At 40.9% G+C, this 21090-nt stretch overlaps 2 protein-coding genes across 2 annotated transcripts in view; one reads left to right on the top strand and one right to left on the bottom strand.

The window, feature by feature from the left end:
• Positions 1-1315: 1315 nt before the first annotated feature.
• tacr2 (tachykinin receptor 2) lies at positions 1316-8616 on the bottom strand. The gene is made up of 7 exons (XM_069676748.1): positions 8482-8616; positions 7682-7977; positions 4140-4334; positions 2597-2747; positions 2354-2473; positions 2192-2268; positions 1316-2120 (listed from the first exon to the last, which is right to left on the bottom strand). Exons 1-7 carry the CDS (start codon positions 8614-8616, stop codon positions 1805-1807), a joined length of 1290 nt encoding a protein of 429 aa, XP_069532849.1. The 3' UTR covers positions 1316-1804.
• Positions 8617-13901: 5285 nt separating this feature from the next.
• Positions 13902-21090, top strand: part of tspan15 (tetraspanin 15) — a 34962-nt gene continuing 27773 nt past the window's right edge. Inside the window, exon 1 of the mRNA XM_069659335.1 lies at positions 13902-14015. Coding sequence (XP_069515436.1) covers positions 13926-14015 — 90 coding nt within the window. The 5' untranslated portion in view covers positions 13902-13925. The remainder of the gene's footprint in view (positions 14016-21090) is intronic.

Genomic DNA, 21090 nt, shown 5'->3' with positions numbered 1-21090 from the left:
TTATTTCTTGTACTTATTAGCATCAGGTCCTCTAAAGTGGGGTTAACCAAACTACTAAATCTGCACTCCAGCACCTGACCTCTGACCCCTCTGCAACCTAATTACAGTTACACATTACACAGACATAAACACACATCGTCATCTTTATTGGACATATTGATTGAAGTTCAGAAACAAAGAACCTGCTGATCTGTGTAGACAAATATTAAACAGTATCTCACCACGTCACTGTGTGTGTTTCAAAAGTTAAAACTTTATCGTAGGAATCAAAATGTTTTCTCTACATTCTGAAATGTTGATGCTAACAGGCTATAAGAACATCATCACCCAGTTCAGGTACATTGAATATACTCAGTAGTTGACACAGTTACAGTTCACATTAGATTCTTTGCAGTAGCACTGAAATGTTTTAACCATGACTCCACTGTACACCGACTGACACAATATACTGTATGAATGAACGCTGTGTGACAGGTGTGTTCCAGGGCTTTTACTGTAACAGATACAATCTAACCAAGTAATGAGAACAAGGGAGATCCAGAGAATCCTGTTAAATAAGTTAAATTCAAGAATGGCGTTCCTTATATCAATTTTAATGTTAATGTTCACTTCACAGCTGCTAAAACTGCTACTAAACCTCACTATATATTCACTGCAGTCAGTCTATATTATGTCTGACTCTTTTTTTTAATAGTCCCAGCAAGTTCAAATGTAAATAATCGTTCTACTAAATCATCTTGTGTGAGATGCTTGATCTGTAAGCTGAATTTATACCACAGCACCTCTCCCACACAGACATCCCTGCTAACTGCAGAGATGTTGCGTCATCAGTCTTTCATGATAGAAGATCACCAAAGCTATAATAACTACACTTACAGATTCACCACATGAATTTCACATGTGCAAAAACACCCGTGGTCACATATGAACATCGCATCACCGTACGTGCTCCGTAAGTTGCAACATGTGGCAACCGTTTCCTACATGTGGTTACATGTATCCGAATGTCTTCCACAATTGACAACATGGAAAATTCACATTCTGGCTTAGAGGAAAAGTCAGCCAGTAAACCCATAATAAACTGAAGTCTCATATCACTTAGTTCAACTAAACTAGCCCAAGTTGTCTGAGAGTTTGACAAAATAAAAGCTCAGACATACTTGGAAAAAATGAAAGCTTTGAAGCCAATTTGAATGAGAGGGTGAAAATACTTTTTGTGAATCAACAACATACCAATGAATTATGATAAGGTTTGTTGGAAAATATAAATGTAGGAAACACCTTTTATGAAGAAAAAGTCAGATGGATGAAGCAGTAGAAACACATACTGTAAATACATCAACATTAAGGCTCTGTGCTGATGCCAGTGGACTGTTCATCCATTCTATGCTCGTGACAACCAGTTACCACAGATACAAACTCTACTAATACACATAAATAACCACAGTTCACAGCTTCTCTCCAAAGTGCAAGCAGAACAAAGTGTCAGTGATGGAAGAAAGGATTTACAGAATGAGGAGAGGAGGAGGGAGAACGGGCTTACGTAAGAAGAAAATTAATGATGGCATATTTATCCTCCGTTTTTTTTTTGTTTTTTACAGCTAACAGCAAACACTAATGATATAATAAAATGACTGTTGTGCATTTATGACTACACTTACACATATGACCACTTTGGCATTAACAGCAGACATCCAGCTCCGTAGTCACATTCATTCATGTCCCTCCTAAAGGTTCCCGAGTCAGGTCCATTGGAAACTCTTTATAGCAGCTTTATATCGACCTTGTTTCCTCCCGTCAGCAGTCAGAGGTTCTGCTCCATCAGTTTGTTAGCGGGGGTTCTGGTCAGGTCCGACCTCTTCACCGCGTGCGAGTTGTGCGTGTGTTTTTTAAGCTGTATGCAAACATTTCTCTCTGTGTTCAGCTCGGTGCTCACTGGTGTGTTTGCGGCAAAGGGGTTGTGCGTTTTGACGGAGGTGTGTGCGTATGTATTGTCATTGCGGTGGCTGCGTGTCATGGTGACTCTGAAGGTGTGTGTGTGCTGCAGCTCCATCTTGTCCTCCTCTGACACTTGGATGAAGGGACACCAGGAAAACGCGTGACGGAAACCAGCACGAAACCTGCAGAAAGAGGGGAAGAATTGGTATTCTGCTTCAAGTTGTTGGATAATGTAACATTGAATAAAATCTACCTTTGGTTTAGGCAGCAGTAAATGATGGGATTGTACATGGTCGAGCTCATCGCCAGCCAGAATATGGCCAGATACACCTTAGAGGAGACACAACATAAAACCTAATAAATGAATAAATCAGACTAAAACGATTCAATGACAGGCAAACACTCAGCTGCTAACCTGTTGAATGTAATGCTTTTTATAAATGTCTCTGTTAAATGACCCCAGTATGAAGTAGATGTGATAGGGCAACCAGCAGAGGGCAAAGGTCACCACCACCACGACCATCATCTTCACCACCTGTGACAAACCACAGAAGGGGAAAGTCAGCCAGCCATCCCATATTAAACTCCAGTATGATGTCACCTTCCAACTAAACGAGCCCAAGTTGTCTACGAGTTTGACAAAATAAAAGCACGTGACCTTTCTCTTGGCGGTTATCTGGCTGTGGTAGTGGTCTGTCGCCTCTCCAGGGATGTGACCGCCCCACAGCGAGCGGCCGACTAAGCTGTAGGTCACCAGCATGACCAGCAGAGGGAGCAGGTAGATCAGCAATATCACTGTATACTGGTAACTACAGAGGGAGAGACAGAGAGAGAGAGAGAGGCAAATATATGATATTGTGAGGGTGTGAACATATATATTTTAGGGGGGTCCCTCAGGTTAATGCGTATGCAACATCTAAAAGTGATGACATGATAGGTTGCAGGCATGTGTACAGATAGGACCCAAGGGGGGCTTGAGCCCCTGCCTTGTGCCCCCAGAGTCAAAAAGTGCCCTTCATTTAAAAAAATAAATAAATATAAAGACGGGATGTAAAGTAGTATCCACGAAAAATATGCCTAATCAATTTAGGAAGTACTCCACATTCCCGACCCCACCCCCTCCCAAATGATTTTGTCTCAATCAATCAATTAACTTTTCAATGTGTCTTGACTTGTCATGAAAAGCACACAACACTCCAGCCCCACCCCAGTTCGGTTACAGTGAATGATATCACTCAGGTAGGCACTGTTTTAACTATGAAATCAACCAAAACAACACTTTTTATGTCCTCATTATTAGCCTCTGTAGTCTGTAGCCTTCTCGCTAGCAATCTACTCGTGTTCTCCGTCATGCAGGGCAACTTACAAAAATGCAATTAAGTTCGGAAGCAGGTAGTTAAGTTCTGAATGGTTTTGATAGTTTTAGTCACCCCCTCTCTCTATAGCCAGTTTTTTTTAAATGTTTGAGAGATTGAAGTTTAAAGTATGTGTGATGTCTGTGTGAATTTCTGTTGTACACAGGGTGATACAATCTGAAGAGCAGGAACCATGCCACATTTAGGAGGTGTACATACTGGACAGGTATGATTTTATTTAAATACCATTAAATTGCATCCTTCCTAACTGTCTTTCTCAAAGAAACCACTAATGGGACTGAATTAGTCTAAACAACTGAACACTGACTGCATTACTTTCATGAAAACATGTCAAATCTGTGGTTTCTTTATGGAATAATGTTGTTCAGTAGAATATAAACAGTTCCCATGTTATCAACATAAAGTGTGATTATGGATGGTGGCGGTGTGACAACATCAGGAAGGGAATTAGTGCATGTTGGTGGGGCAAGTGCCGTTTTTTTGCTTGAGCCCCTGCCTCCCAAAAATGTCTGTGCACGGCCCTGATAGGTTGTATTTGAAAGCAGGTATTTCTTGTACACACACTGTCAAAGCAGAACACATACACTGTGTGTGCCCTTCACATAGATCTTAAGAAGTGTGTGCATTATAGCAACTTCTTGTGTCCTGATTTGCATTAGAGTCGCCTTATAAATCACTCTGGAGTCAGTGTATCAGTCACACAGACCTCATATACACTGTATGTATAAAGCACATGTGTAATCTCTTTAATAATATAGATCTGCCTTGTTGTTAATGTCACTTTCTTTCTTTCTACCTGTGTTGTTATTACTCTTGTTCCTTCACCTCAGTTGATGTGTTCCCCCGTAATCGTCGGGCCAGTCGACCATGCACACAGTCCTGGGGTAGTAAAACATGGTCACGCTGTAGTAACATTGAGGGAAAGCCAGAGAGATCGCTACGATCCAAATCACAGCGATCACAACCTTCGTAGAGGTGGAGGACAGGCGGGGCTTCAGAGGGTGGATGATGGCCATGTACCTGAAAGGAGATTCAAAGGCTGACTCAGTCATACATCTTTTACAAGGTCAGGAATATGTTCAACTCACAGCATCAGACAGAAAGAAACCAGAGTGAATCTGTCGCATGGTTTAAAGTAAAGCTCTCATTTCTACCCACTCATCCATCAAACCACTAGATGTGAAGTCAGGACTTTAAATCTCTTCACTGTCTCGCTGTGTGCTCTGCTTTGAACGGCCTTTATCTAAACAAAAGGAAAGATTTATTTACCCCTGAGAGGGAACATGTAGGCTAATAAATCATCTGTCAGGGTCACTGGCATGACACAGTAATATAATGTTAGTGTGAGGGGGTACATGTGCTTAGTTTCCTCCTGTAGAGCGTTTCCTTTTCCTCCAACAGCCTGAACATCTTCTTGTCAACCTAAAAAAAAGAGCTTTATGATCTTAATTTCCCATGATTCAGACTTATGAGTTTCATCAGCTTAAAATCGTTAGTTCCTCGACAGAAAGACACCGCCACGCTGCAAAAAAATATATTGGTGCAATGTGTAAGTAATTTAGCAGAGGTGCAGAGGTGAATTCAAACAAAAAACCTTGCTTTTCATTCAAGAGGAGGATCTATTCCTTCATTTATCAGCCTGCTTGTCTCCGTTTATCTGTGGTAATGTGTTCCTCCCTGCACGTCCGTGTGATAGAGAGCGTTTTCAATGCACTGGCAGGATAAGGGAATGGGAGATTGTCGACCTTTATCTGTATTATGAAACATTCATATACATTATGTATATCACCATGTGTCATACTGATTGTGTGGAATAAGAGGAATCCTTTAATCCATGTGCATTAACTTAATGCAGAAGAACAATAGAATAACGAGACAGGGATTTATTAACAGCAGTGAGTATACAGTACATTATGTAATAGAATATAAATGATCACAGATAAATGGTGCTGAATACATTTGAATATCTGTTGTGCAAGAGTGATGTGTAAAATGTACCATATTGAATAGAGTGTATAGACCCATTTAGTCCACTGGTGGCTGCTTTGTTAGGCATCAACAAAGGTGGAACGATGATATTAAATACCAATAATAGTGGCAGCCACAGCAACCCGTCATGAATCTTATGTAATGTATTCATCTGTGTAACAACATTACTTAGTTTTGTCGCCATTATAGTCAAACTATGATGAATTATTCAGGCATACAGAGTGTATTTCAGTGTCTGTGTCCTCTACTTGTATAGATAATAACTGAGTGTGGTGCAGCATAAACTGGTTTTTATTAAAGATTCAGTTTCCTTTTTATTGTGTTCTGGTCTCGGTGGAGAATAGATGAGAAGAACATGTTGCACAAATCAAAGAAACATTAACCAATCAGTGAAAAGACAGACAGATTTTACAGGCCCCCATAGTTAACCTGTCTTGGTTGCCACAAGTCACATGTCACACCAGACCCACCCTAGGACAGGTAATGTGGAGGCTGCAGGGAGTCACACACATTGTGCTATAATGCAGATTGTGTTTCACAGATGATCTCTGTCGTATTTAATTCATCGTTTTCTGCTTGCAGCTGTGGCTCTTGACGGAACATAACATGACTAAAACTACATGAACTGATGGTTCCACGAATAGGAAACTAATGAGGAGGAACTATTGCGTTACAAGAAGATTTTACACCTTTGATTCCCATATTTGGTTCATTCATCACAACAGCTGTCCCGAGACACTGCGAACCACATATCACATGTCATGCACACATGTGAGAGTAATGAAATGCTCCAATAATTCTGTCCCCTCTGGAACCACTGCACTGCACTGTAAGCACACTTCTAAGATTAACAGGTACACCTGTGCAGGCAGCCTATCACAGAAGTGCATTTGGTGTTCAAACAAAGGGAAAGTTTTGATTCAACTCTATGGTAATTTTTGCATCATGCGCTACAAGTCCATAATGTATGATGCAGACAGTAAGGACTGAATTATATTACTGTTGTGTATGTAAATAGGTGTAGACAAAACCTGTCGACAAGATGCATCAACTACACGTCTAATCACATCCTCGAAAATGAACATTAGCTTCATCAACACATAATCTGTTGCAGGGCTGTAACTCAGTAAACATATCATATGTTTAACACAGTTTCACATTAAGAACAGACTGATCCTTCATGCTCCTGTAAGCATTCATGACATCTGTATCTCTGCTGCTTGCTGACCCATTTCTCCTTCAGGAAGAATTTTTCTCACTTGCTGCTGCTGATTTCAAGAGACGCTAATGTCACTGAATGGATGGTCTTTTTTCAGAAGCGGCTTCTGTATAGCCTCAAATGACAAACACCTGACTGACTGACAAAGAAGCTCTGAAATAGTAAACAAATATATATATATATTGAGTCCTTTTAGACCAAAACACACAAAACAAAGTGCTTTTCAGGGTACTTCCTGTCACAGTCTGTCTCTCTCTTCCACTTCAAAGTCACATTCCCACTTCTCAGCATCCCCTGCCATTCTCCACCTCTCCACCAGAGGCCCTCAGACTTTCCCTCATTTCTTCATCTACACACCTGCGCACCAGTGTAACGCCCTTCCCACCTGCTCACCTCTCTGCACTTCACTAATCTGTCTCACTCCATCTATCACTTTCTAATTTTTACCAGTTTATCCTTTGTTACTTCAGCTTTTTACTCTGTTTTGTGAATGCATTACATTTTTGGATTTTTATTTTTTTGTATTCATATCCTTGAACTGTCTGCCTACCTACCTGCCTGTTTTCCTACCTGAAAGTCATTACGTAAAACACAATTAACAGCACAGGTCTGCCAGTAATCACCTGCGCGCGGCCCTACCTTCCTGCCTGCACTACACATAGCTCCAATTCTCCACTTATGAACATCCATCCATTATCTATACCGCTTATCCAATTCAGGGTCGCGGCGGGACTGGAGCCTATCCGAGCTGTCATTCAGCAAGAGGCGGGGTACACCCTGGAAAGTCAATCACAGGGCTGACACTCAGACACAGACAACCCCACACACTCACACTCACACCAAGATATCAGCATGAATATTATAAATTATACACTATCAATCAAGGAAGAAACATCAATATATTGCAGACAGTAGAAATATTGCACAACTTGGTTATTCGCAGACACATCTTGGTTGGAGTAGCACTAAACTGATTGTTTCACTAAGTGGTTTATCTCTTTGTGACTGTGTAATGTAGCTCTTAAATGGGGTGTTGCAAGAGATGATGATCACTCATTCCATTACTGTGCAATTGCTGGAAGAAAACAGTTTCCTAAGTGCCGACTTGTTCATGTTAATGTCAGTTTGGATGTGTCACTCTCACTGTAATCTCTCCTACCTGTCCACTGCGATGGCCGCCATGGAGTATATGGATGAAAACATGGCCGTGATGGGGAAGAAGTTCTGAAACCTGCAGTAGCCCAGACCAAAGTACCAATCATTGTGAAGAGCGTAGACGAAGTTAAAGAGAGTGTTGAAGGTTGCCATGGAAACATCTGAGAAGGCCAGGTTGACGATGAAGTAGTTTGTTACAGTCCTCATGCGTCTGTGGGCGAGAATAATCCAGATCACCGTGACATTCCCAGTGATGGACACCAGGATGATGAGGGAGTACGCTATAGCCCACAGAGCCACCTGAGACGGGAGGAGAGAGGAGAGGAGGAGAGAGGAGGGGAGGAAGGAAAGGGTGACAGAAGAGGAGAGGAAAGGAACAGAGAAAAGATAAGAGGAGGCGATGAAAGAAAGGATGACAGGAGAGGAGAGAAGAAGAAAGGTGGAGAGGAGGAATGGAGATGAGAGGGAAGGAGAGGAAGGAAGGAGGAGAGGAGAGGAGAGAAAAGGGAAGGATATGAGAGAAGAGAGGAAAGAAACAGGACGGAGAAGAAGAGAGGACATAAAAGGAAAGGAAATAAGAGAAGGGGAGAGGAAAAGATATTTTTTTTCAAACACTGGTTAGTTGTGTTTGGCTCACAGCAGGTTTTGTGGAATAATACCGTGGTGCACTCTTTCATTATTATGTGTCATTTATTTTTTAAGTCTCTCATCAAAGTTTCCTCTAAATGCTCCCAGTCTCCGCAGGCTGAGACAGATCTGACTCTGACTCTGACAGTTTCCTCTCTCACCCCGCTGCTCTCCCACCTGCCAGTCCGGCTGCTGGAACTGGTTCCCAAACGTCTCGTTTCCGTCGTCAGGCCAGTAAGTGGTCTCTGATAGCGGCCACAAAGTGGGCTCCATGTCCCGTTCAATGTGCTGAACAAGGCTCTCGGCGTCCATCTTCTTTCACCTGGTGACAGAAACTTTATGTATAACTGCACGTGCGTAATGCGTCATGCGTAATGAGACATTATGAGGGCATCTCTTAGTACTGTAAAATAATTCAATATTAAACATTTCCTACGAATGTGTTTTTTAGTTTGTCAATGTTATTTTGAATGTTAACCTGTTATCATCTATATTTCCATTCATTTAAGCTACTGCCAAAGATATTTAAGTCCCGCAAAATATATCTTCATTTGGAAACAAAAGTCCTGCAATAGAAGCTTTTGAGTGCGGAGTGTATTTTTCCGATTGGTTTGCAGAGATTTATTTCGTTTTCAATCTTTTGAACCCTGACAGAAACGATGCATTCCTGATTTCAATCCGGTTTTTAAACCATACAGTGGTGGCATTTGGCTCTCTGTGCATCAGCAGAGTAGCCTGAGTTAATAATCATAAAACATATCACTAATATGGCAAGTTCCACAGTGTGCATTTAGCCTAATCTTACAATAACTCAGGTCATTTTTAACATAGGCTGCCCTTTCTTTGTGCCTTAAATAAGCCAACTGCTCTACATCTCAGCCCACGTTTGATTAAAAATACACTTGATGACTATAAATGATATAATATACATTCATCAGACAACATACATTTGGCAGAAACACAAGAATGTGTTTCTTTGGCTGCAGAGAGCGCAACAGTCTTCAGCACAAGTGGTGAGATGATGCTTTGGACGGCACAGAGGAAAATATTTTCTTCACACAAATAAGACAAATTCTCCATCACGTTTACACTTTCATCTGACTTACCTCTCTAATTACGCGGCTGAGTTTTCAGTTTTAATATCAGTTTGTCCGATCCATCGTTAATTACGTCCGAAAATCAGGCTCCTTCTGCGTAACGCGCAACCAGGGTCCATCCAGTAATCCATCAAGACATCTCAAGACACCTCTGCTCCCTCTCTCTCCCCCGCTCTCTCTGACACACGCACACGCACACTTTCTCCCACTCCTGGAATGTGTAGCTACCTGATTACGTTACAAGCTGCTGAGAGGGACGGAGACGCACAGCACGCGGAGCTGCGCCAACTCCATGCACAGTGGGAGAGATGAATTGGTATGAGTGAAGAACGGGGACGGTTACAAACCGTTGCAATAAATAGCTGTTGGCGTGTTCACATGAAGAGGGAATGTGGTAAAAGTGGCAATAAGTACAGGCGCGTGTAGACTCTGCATGACTCCATCTAAAACAAGACTGAGATGAGTTTGAGTGAAATAGAGACCGGATCAAATAAAGACTGGATTAAGGAGAAGCGGAGAGAAAACGGCTGTTGTTGGACAGGGAAGGGAAAAGATAGGCTACTTAAAGAGTGTTAGAGTGTTAGAGAGAGAGAGAGAGAGAGAGAGAGAGAGAGAGAGAGAGAGAGAGAGAGAGAGAGAGAGAGAGAGAGAGACTGCATACATTCTTTTCTTTTTTTAGTTAGTCGACGAATCGTTTCCAACCAAGCTTTGAAACCCAAAAGACTAATCATTTATAAATAACTTAATCGAACTGACTACTGTATTAACTAACTACTCAGATACAGACTGTGGATGTAAAAATAACAGTCCATTTAATAACAATCAGGGCAGAGATGGCAGAGCCGAAATCCAGAAACACACAGCGATCAGATCGAGGCTTGCTGGGAACACGAGGATCAGGGCGAACTGGCACACAGGGAGGGGGCAACAGTGGCTAAATACTCTGGGTGAGAGGAGACAATTAGACGCAGGTGAAACATATTAGGGCGGGGCAGGTGATCGCACTGGCGGGAAACACAGGAGGGCAGGAAGTGGAGGATCTGAAACGAGACACAAGGTGAGTATCAAAATAAAACAGGAAACACAAGACATAAAAACAAAAGGGTGACAAAAGGGAACTTAGGTAGCCTGAGAACTACGTGATTATCTTATTTAACTTTTTTATCAAGTTATGTATGGTCTATCGATGTTCCATACAGTCTACAGTAATGAAGATAAGTGTGATATTCAACACTCACAGGGTTGAGCCATAATGTCTCCTGGTTCTCTGTGAACAGGAGAACCTTTCGAGCCTTTAATATTCAAACGTTTTCACTGTGTGGAAGTAGACACACTACAGGCTAACTTGGCGACTTCACATTACTGCCTCACACACAATCTCTTGAAGTCTGTTCAAAAGGGTCCATTCTTGATGAGGTTGTGTCGAACCTCAGCCTACAGAGTAGGTACTCTAATCTTCAATCATCATCATCTGCAATCACTCATGATGGAGTGAGATTGTCCTCTTAAGGTGTCCCTTTTGTGGGGCTTGACATGGCTGAAGAGGTCAAACTGTATTGCAGAGTGGGTATCGATTTTCAGTAGTGATGGTGGGAGGTGAATTTGATCATGGAATTAAGTTTTTCATGCTTTGATGCTGCTTCTCTTTAAAATATCTGTTTCTGCATGTTCTGTTCTGAACAAAGTCCTCACAGTTGATGGTGTCAGTTTGAATCCCTTTGAGGTTGTGTTTCATGTTTTGTTATTACCATTTTACACAAATCACTCTCTTTACAAGCTTTGTTTCTCCCTTGCGATCCCTTGAGTTATACAGCTCTGGAAAAAAAACCACTCCACATTTTCCTACAATTAGCATCTCTCCTAATGATACGGCCAGTCCAATCTCCAGATCTGAACCCCACTGAAAACCTCCTGAATGTGATCAAGAGTAAGGTGAGTGGTCACAAGCCATCAAACAAAGCTGAGCTGCTTGAAAGAGTGGCATAATGTAACCCAACAGCAACGTGACGGTCTGGTAGAGAGCATGTCAAGACGCATCACAGCTGTAATTAAAAACCAGTTTATTCCACCAAAAATTGATATCTGTAAAAAGTTAAAGCATTAGTAGTCAGTTGTTTAAACATGAACTTGTTGTCATTTTCTAAAAGGCCTACATGAGAACACTTTATTTGGAAGTAGTGGGAAATGTGGTTTACAATAAAACAAAAGTTCATTTTGCACAAACACAAACCTACAACTAGTAGAAGCAAAGAAAAACATAGTTTTGCAGTGGTCCTAACAGGTTGAGAATGGACCTGAGGTGGTCAAAGAGTTAAAAAAAAAAGGGTTAATTGTACTTGCAAAGTACCGCTCTGAGTTCGAGCTGTGGTGCCTGAAACATGTCGTATTAAAGTATGAAAATTTGATTGAATATATGTTTTTATATTTTTCTTTATTTGCTCAAACACATTTACTGTGTCTATCTGTGTGTTTTAAAAGCAGAAACACAGTAAAATGTGTCCTTTTTCACCCTTTCACTTACCATATGTTTCCTACAAGGACACTCATATGAACACTTGCAGTACTTTGACAATATTTCCATGTTTGAAACCAGTGAAACAAAATGTTCTACAATGCATTGTACAGTGAATCTACACGTGTGGCCTCTCTACACAAAGCCTCTGTCTTACTGAGATAACACTTCCTGTGCTTTCTCTCCCTGTTATCGTCACCTTGTGTTCTGTTATTCCTCACAGTTGTGCTCTTTGTTTTCTCTCCTCCTTCTCAGGGGAAATATACTGTATGTGCTTGCACATGTTTGAACAATATACAGATAGAGGTAGGGATCTGGTGTGTTTGTACCGTACGCAATGCATGTTTGTACTTTCACATGCTCACAAATCCTTATGGCCAGCAGCGCCTGGTGAAGGGCGCGTTGAAGGGTGCAGACAGGGGGCTGACAAGTTTAAACTGTGCTGTGTTTAATATATGTGGTCCATTGAGTGAAAGGGAGCCTGAGGCGCAGCAGAGAGGAATAACAGCGGTAATTATCCACCAGCTAAAACTGATGAGGAAGGGATGAAGAACAGCCTGTCAACTATAAACTAGCACATACAAAGACAAATTACATTGCCTCTTTACTTGTATTAAAAGTTGTCACTTAAACACATCTCAGGATGCAACACTTTGCACATACTAACCAGTCAGTATAGTCTGCGTCCTTGATCCAGAATTCCATCACAGACAAACAAAAACAACTATTTTCATGCCAAAGTGGACCTGAGTTAGCTGTCTTATTATCTCAGAATATTAAATGAGTCTGTTCGGTCTGTTTCTTATCTGTGGACGGAGATAAAAATAAAGAATACCTAATAAAACTGGGATAAAAAATGATTCACTTAATGGAACAGCCACTCAGACAGCTCCCTCTTACCGACTCACTCGGCTGAACAGCTGATAGCTCATCAAGACACGCACACAAACACACTCTGATTATGTGTAGACTTGATTGCATGCATGTTTTTCATTTTAATGCCGTGCATGTTCTTTGTGATTTTGAAGTCTGGATGGATTTACTGGTCAAGTTGTTTGTTGTAGTCGTTGTGGTCAGTTATGGTGTCACCGTGTCCTTTGATGTCCCTGATAGCAAACAGTAAGGGTGTCCAATTCTGTGTGGCCTCTCACTGTACTCCACCACTAGGGGGCAAAGTTACATGTTTTGAGTTCCTGTGTAATCAATGTCTGTAGTTCTTGTAGTTGTATATTATACCAAAAGAAAACTTTAAACATCATTCTTTAAAAAGCAAATATACAAATGTGTTTGATGAATTAAACTTTATGCACCTTCTTGACATGATTACACACTATGTTCTATATGAGGCTGATGTATCAGTGTCTGAAGTAGATATTTATTGGCACCAAGTGTTATTTATTTGTATAAAGACAAAAACATTTGTATCTCCAATTTGTGTCTATGTGCAACGCGCATTGCAGTTTTTTTGTTGTTGTAAATCTTGGTTTATACATACTGCTCAGGATAGGTGATTAATTAAGGTGTTGTAGAGATACTGGCTGTAGAAAGGGGGAGTTAAGTCACAATTACATGGTGTTGAAGCACTGGTTTGTGCTGTCTTTTTGGCCAAATGTCTCTTGAAAGAGGATTTAAAGCCTTGTCCAAGTGAGAATTTTATCTGGTTTAATGAAGTAAAGAAGAGGAAATGCAATTATACAAAAAAATACTGGAAACGCCCCTGTTAACAGAAGGAGTTTGAGGCATAAAGATTAATTTTAAGGTTCGGCAGCCAAAAACAATTGAATTTAACCTCACACATCAATCATTGTAAAGAAAAAATCTTAGTGAACAGTGTAAAATTCCCTTTTGCTCCCATTTTCTGCTACTTTCAGCATATAAACGTCCCATCCATCAATCCAGCCGTCCATCCCGCTCACGTGCGCTTCCAGGTGTGGTGACGATGACAACGCGGAAGTGTGTTGTCAACAGCAGCGCAGAGAGCCGCTGAAAGCAACTGTCCCAAGTCAGACAAGATGTCCAACAACGGCGAAATCAGATACTGTCACAGGTTCTCCTACTTAGTCCTTAAATTCACGCTGTTCGCCTATGCCATCGTCTGGTGGGTGAGTAACGTCATCACTAATGTTTGTGAAAGAGCAGCGCGCGCTTTGTTTGCACAGATATTCTGTTTCGAGGGGGGTAGATAGGGTGTGCGTGTGCGTGACTATGTGTGTGTGTGTTTCACTGGGGCTGCTGCTCGGCTCCACAGGGAAAAAAATTCACACATCGAGTTATAGCGAAAAAAGGATGGAGACACCGGTCATTTATTTAGTGATCTACAGCTTTGTTGCGACAGGTGTTGTAGGCTACCTGTGGCTTTATGTTATTTTGCAGTCTGGAACTTTGATGAACGTCTTTCTACTACGATGTGGCCACACCCTCTCTGTACACCTTTGCCCTACTCATACCTGTCTGATCCCTCTCGGGTAAACATAGCAACAGAGCAGATGAGTAGAAATGGAAGAGGAACAGCATAGCCAGGCTTTTTCCCACACGCTGTTTGTGCGTGTGTTATTGTGTCGTGCTGTGGTCAGTCTTAACCACAAAATGAGTCGTGTGTGGGTCACCATATGACAGACAGCAACATGAATTCAGACGGCATTGAGTTGCTTTAAATGACATGTTATTCCAGTAATTGTATTGTAGACAACAGACTAAAGTGATTCTATCGGCACAGCAGCCTTGAGTGAGGGTTAGGTATATTTACGTTTTAAAGATATTTCTGAATTTATAGGTGTGTACAGGAATCAGATTTTTTATCATTGGAATAGGATATGGTTGGTCACTGTGAAGCCTGACTATCAAATCCTTTATTTTTTCAGTTCAGCGAAAATACAAATTCTTATTTCAGCAAACATTGGTTTGCAGTCTCCAAGCCTTCCAAACTGCTATTTAAAGTTTTACTGCATTTTTTCCTGGTTATAATTACCGGGTACATTTGTTTTAGAGTGGAAGAGACTTCTGTGATCTATTGTGCTCCTGGTAAAATCATGTGAATGCAGAATATTGAAGGAATCCATACCCTTTAATAAGCAGAGCACCGGAAAAATAAGCTAACTGCAGCTCAGCTCTCAGACCCCCCTGTAGTCCTGTCGCTGCTTTATTGTGATTAATTTGGCTATACCTCCAAAAACCTTCTGAACCAGTAATACTACAGACTCAGTTTGTTAACATTTCTGTTGGTTAGCTAAAATTACTGTTAGCTACGATTGTTTAACCTTTCCCATCATATCATGAAACACTTTCAAAGGGCAATGTTAGCAAGGAAGTGAATGCTAATGTTAGCTGTTGATAGCTAATGAGCTATTGACTTAAATAATATCCCATCTTTTCAGTTACTGATCAACTGAGAAGTAGTGAAATCATATTGATTTGTTAGTTCCCCATATTTTTACGACTTGCAAACTGAAACACATCAATGAAATTAAACAGAATTTGAGTTAAATGAATAAGGCCGTCGTGTGAATATTGTACGCTCTCGTAGCGTTGGTTTTGGCTGTAGGCTACACTAGCCTACCTGTTAACCACCACACAGCAGACTGACTCATTTAGCGACTAGCTGGTGAATGTAAGCAATCATTGGGCTGCTTCAGGGCAGAGACCACAAACAGAGTGAAAAGAGGGTGAATACTGGACCTTAATCCAATTATTAGTTACCGCAGGTTTTAACATTTCAAGAGGTCGAGTAATCCTTCCTTGCATTAGTCAGTAAACGATAGTAAAACTAGAGAAACTTCTTCATGTTGGCAATAGAGGCAACAATATAATAATAAATACCATGTAATGCCCTTTATAGGGTATACATTTGATAGTAATAAAGACCCATCAGTCATTGATCTTTAGCTGCAAGGATGCGTAGTCTTACCCTTATAATTCATGTGGTTTATTACTGTGAGCTGCTGTGATTTGTCATAAACGATGAGAAATGCTTTAATTATTATAATTTACTTGCACCAGTTTATTTTTTAAAGGCAGTAACTTAAAGTCATCCAATTTGCCTCCTGCAGATGATACTTGTTTCAACAAACATCGTGAGAAAACTTTGACATAACGGAAACAAGACACTCTAATGGCTTCCATTATGTCTGTCTTTGTGTGTGTGTGTGTGTGTGTGTTTGCAACATAGCAAAACTCTGCAGCTGCTCCCTCTCACACACAACTTGGCGGATTGTATATTTGTGCAGACAGATGGCTGATTGACACGGCACTTACTTTACAATCCCTTATTTGTTTCTTCTGAGAGACATTTATTCATGGCGAGAGCAGGAGGGAGTGGGATGGTGAGGAAGTGAGCAGCAGAGGAGTCTGCAGAGAATGAATGCCGCTTATAGGAGGTGAAACGGATAAACGAGTTATATTTACTTTGCTCCTACAGCTAATTCATTCAGTCATACTAAAGACATGCTGTCACTGAGGAACATGGTTTATCTCAGTGTGATACTGTCGAGAATAAAGAGAAGTGAAGGTCATATTGTGACATCCTTCAGGAAACGGCAGCAAATAGTCACACACTCATCATCAGACGGTTCCTTTTTCATTACAATCAGCACCAACAGTTTCCTGCCATAATGTGGGATTGATTTAAACCGATAATTAGTCCTCTGCATGTTATAATCAGTAATATTTTCCCACATTTCTTGTAATTATAGATGGCAAACAGTAAATACTGTTATAGCTTTACTGTCAGCATTGGCCAAGTTCTCCTGGAGTCATTTATTAGGAAGTTTGTCTCATGTTTTTGACCTCAAACCTTTGGTCTCTCACATGTCAACCACCCTATATTAAATGCATTAAAAACACCTTTTAAGAGAACGATTCAGTGTCCCACAGAACAGGATGTGTCTGCTGGAGATCAGCTGCCGAGGCTGCAAAGTGGATCAGCACATGTTGGAGGAACAATGTACAGTAGAATATTAGTTTTTTCCTGTTCACAAAGGAAAACTACTTCAGTCACACAAGGACAATGACGTGATCTAATCTAGCTTTATGACCAAGTGTGTTACAAAAACTGAAACAGAAACTAAAGCATATAAAAATATTTGAAAGATAATAGAACAAAGGTCACGTCCAACCGTCTGGTCTGCAGCTATGATGACAATCTGTAATTTGTCACTTTAAATTTTGAAACCGAGTCACTGAAGAAGAGAGTGGAGTTTATTGCAGTTTGAAGATGACTGTTTAAACTGTGATCCCAGCTTTAACTGATTGTTCCTGTGGGGTGGTTTCACTTCAGTCTGCTGTATGAGGTTATCTGCTTTTCTTAACCCATATTTACACTGTGAAGTTTGACTGAGCACAATGTTTGTTTAACAACGGCTCACGCTGATACACACTCAAAGACACGCCCACTTTGGGACTTCCTGGTTTTGCAAATGTCTTTGACCTTTGACCACAGAGCAGTTGTAATTGCACTGTAATTTGGGACTTTGCATGTAGCTGATTGACAAAGCTCATGTTGTTTTACAAATTCCCTCCTCTACATGAAACCTCTCCTGGCATTAAAGTGTCTGTCAGATAAATATGCCCAGTCAGTTAAGTGACTATTTATCACCAAATGAGGTCACACAATGGTGATTGAGTCTATGACCCACTGATGAAAGCCTTTGCATTTGCAGTATATAGTATTATTATAGACGGGGTGTCTGGTGCGACATTCGCGGAAAAAAACACAAGTGGCGCCCAGTTAGTGACGCGTTTTCCTTCACCCAGCAGTGGGTGGTGTCGTGGCAACAGAAAAATCAGTCTTTGTCCAGGATTGGTGAGAGAGGGTAACAAAATATCACCCAGCACAGTATTCCAGTTTCTAAGTCGACTTTTATTGCTTGCAAGCAAGAACCATTCTGTAATGACTGAAGAATAACAGTTTCCTCCTCTTCTTATAGCATTTGAGACGGTGGACTTTAGGCTTTGACGAAACAACAGGATACACATGATTACACTCAGGATGTCATTTGAGTTCATTAAATAATCAATACTTTAACTTACTATATTACACACTGTGTTCCTGTCTTCATCATCCTGAGAATGTCACATGCCTATCATCCCTAATCTTCTTTTACTCACATCTCTTTGATACAGCAGACACACACACACACACACACATACACACACACATAGGAAGGGGTTTCACACTCCCATCCAGACTAAACTTACATTGAGCGGTCTTATTTATCATTAACTTACAACATGAACAAAGTAATACAATGGTGAACACATGAGACACGTTTCTACAATAGTTAAGAATCAATTCTTAGCAAAGGAATGATCATATTTGACAAACACATGGTCATAGATGAAAAGTCATGTTGATCACATGAATTTCTCTCACAGTGGTTGATCTGTCAGAGAGGGTAGGCGGAGCTAAGCGGCTGCTTTTCTGCTCTCTGCAAGTGTTGCGAGTAAACAGTAATCTACTACTATGGCTGAACAAACAAAGAAGAGATAGATGACTACAGATACAACTTCAAACATAAGTGAAAATCCAAAGAAAAAGAAACAAAGTCGACGCTCAGATGAAGGCAAACAGTCTAAAAAGGAAAGCGACCGTCAGCGAGGTAAATCAAGAGTTACAATCTGCATCGCCTTGCCAAGTTGGAGAGCAACTACTGTTTATCATCATAGGTGCTGTCAAAGAGAACGAAACTGAGATCTTCGAGATTACCACTTATCATGACAACCATGACAACCATGGCCACCATCTTTGTTAAGCATGTTAGCATATTAGCATAGGTTGATTGGGCATACATTAATTTGCAGGTGTTTTGTCATAAAGCTAAATATTTTTGCAAATAAAACTTTTGACCTGATTGTGACACCGGACAGAAAGTTAACCGATCAGCAGTGTGACAAAGTTTCATCCTGAGTGAAATGACAATTTTAGAGCAATCAATTTAAAAGTTTGGGAGAAATTTTCCTCAATACAAATGTATGGGCCTCATGGAGGATGGAGGAATAGTCAGGGGTTCACAGAAAGCAGGAGGCTTTAATATGTGGGAACTGTGAACGCTTGTACTAAATGTCTACATTCATAAACAAGCCACGCTGCAGTGTGGACAAGAAATGACAGCTTTTTGATGCTTCTCATCTCTTATGTCTTTTACTATTAAATATTTATTTGACAATTGTAACTTTTTCAATATAATTTGGCATACATGATTTGCCACTTTTAATTCAATGGCCAGCCCATTTAGACGTAACAGGAGCTTGTTAACCTTTATAGTGTGAGTAATTGTAAAGCATCTGTCGACTGAATTGAGGGATGTAAAATGACCACAAAAATGTAATCAATGACAAAATAACCTTTAAAAGCATTTCTATAAAGCCACTGTAAGCATCTTACAAAGTCACAGTCCTACAGTGAGTCCTTGTATAAGTGTATTCTTGTCCCTTGTGTGCAGCTTCTCGCCTGGTTTCAAAGCTTCATTTGAGCTTCAGTGCTGCACTGTTTGCCCCCACAGCAGTTATTCAAGCGCACTAATGGCACTGTGAAGTTTTTTTAACAGTGTGTAATAGGTTATATAATGCAACGCATCCTTGGGCCAATTGCCACTGAGCCATCTGCAGCTAAGTGCATGCTGATGAACATACCTGTGTTATAATATCATCACAGCTATTTCAGTGCATTTATTTGAACAAGAATCAGAGTGATTTGTAACCTGACAGAACTCTTAGTAGAGATGATCACTCATTACCGTCTGAAATTTCACAGAGACATTTTTCCGTTCATTAGTGCGCTTGAGTTCTGCACGGGCAGGCGACCAGTTAGCAGCAGGCAGGGACTTGTAAGGGAAAGACATCATGGTGGATAATAAACAGTACTTGGACCTTCAGAACTCACAGGTGACGACTGATGTAAAAACACTGTTCTTTCCCTCCTCCTCCTCCTCCGCTCTGACCTGGTGTCTGTCTTCATTAGGAAAAGCTGAAGATAGATCGAGGGGAGGCAAACAGCAATTAGCTACAAACTTGTCAAAGGATGAGGTGTTTGCATTACCAACACGCTGTGGTGTGTGTGTGTGTGTGTGTATGCGGTTTGCAATAGCTGCGTATGTCATATTTAGCAGGCTCCAGTTAATTAGGAAAATGATGTTTTATTACTACCTGGGCTTGATTTGTTGCTCCAGCCGTTGATTCTCTGGATTATGATAGTTACACTCACCAAAGTTAATATTCAAATCCTGCAGTCAATTTTTTCTGTGTCTAGTGGCGCTTATTAGAAAACGTCACTGTGTTTGCATGCTGAGACTTCTAAGGCAGTGAACATGGTGAACCTTACACCTGCTTTGTAGTATAATGATTCATGTTTGCATTGTCTTTGTAACATTTAGCTAGAACACAATCTCAGATCCCATTGGCTATAGTCTGAGGCGATATAGGTTCTAGGGACTCCGGTGAACGTGCTGAACGGTAAGCGATAATCGACTTCCCGTCACAACTTTCTTTTCCGCGTGCTGTATCGTTACAGAAAGAGAAACCGATTTATTTGTTATTAACGAGTCTCACCTTTGCCGACATTTCAACATCATGATGCAGATTTGTAAGAAGTAAATAAATCCTGCTTAAGTCTGTCCTCAAGAGGAGAAGAAAACTTTAAAATGCTCGTTTGTTGACCGGAGATCGGATCGATCTGATGCCTTCAAGGAAATCGGTGAATCTGAACGCTGAGCGGCTTTTGTGACACAGCGTAAAGGGAATTTATCTCAAGTTGAATTTTGGATCTGAAACAGATTGTTAGTTAAAGTTTCATTTAGATGTCTGTTTATAGAGATGAATAAGAAGCTAAATTGTCGTCAGATGACGCTGATGTTATCACGGCGGATTACGTTCCGCCTGCTTTTGCTCTCTGCACAGACTGTTTTTCCTGCACACGCCGCAGCCTCCTGATACATGATTGGTCTATATTACTCGGACTACAAGCGTACTACAAACAGAACACTTGCCTTCCTGGAAATCCATGTCCCTGCCTACAGATTCTACATTTCTATGAATCTCTTAATAGAGATTAACTAGAACAAAGCTGTGTCTTCAAAGCTGCTAAGCACAGTATGTCCTCACAGAGCAGCTAGCATAGCTGTGGACTGCATTCACACATTCAATTCCTATTCCTGCTGATCAGCTGATCACAGTCCCAGGTTTGGA

The sequence above is a fragment of the Semicossyphus pulcher genome, unplaced genomic scaffold (genome assembly GCF_022749685.1).
Source record: "Semicossyphus pulcher isolate SPU_LCO1_2020_fin unplaced genomic scaffold, fSemPul1.0.p SCAF_1, whole genome shotgun sequence".
Classification (NCBI taxonomy): domain Eukaryota; kingdom Metazoa; phylum Chordata; class Actinopteri; order Labriformes; family Labridae; genus Semicossyphus; species Semicossyphus pulcher.
The sequence above is the reverse complement of the archived record's forward strand: the minus strand, read 5'-3'. Positions and strand labels throughout refer to the sequence as shown.

Coding starts and splice junctions, on each gene's coding strand:
- tacr2 (XM_069676748.1), bottom strand. CDS start 8,616: ATGGACGCCGAGAGCCTTGTTCAGCACATTGAACGGGACATGGAGCCC. Junction 4,335..7,681: donor GCGGCCATCGCAGTGGACAG/GTAGGAGAGATT, acceptor ATCTCCTTTCAG/GTACATGGCCATCATCCACC. Junction 2,269..2,353: donor AAAAGCATTACATTCAACAG/GTTAGCAGCTGA, acceptor GTCTCCTCTAAG/GTGTATCTGGCCATATTCTG.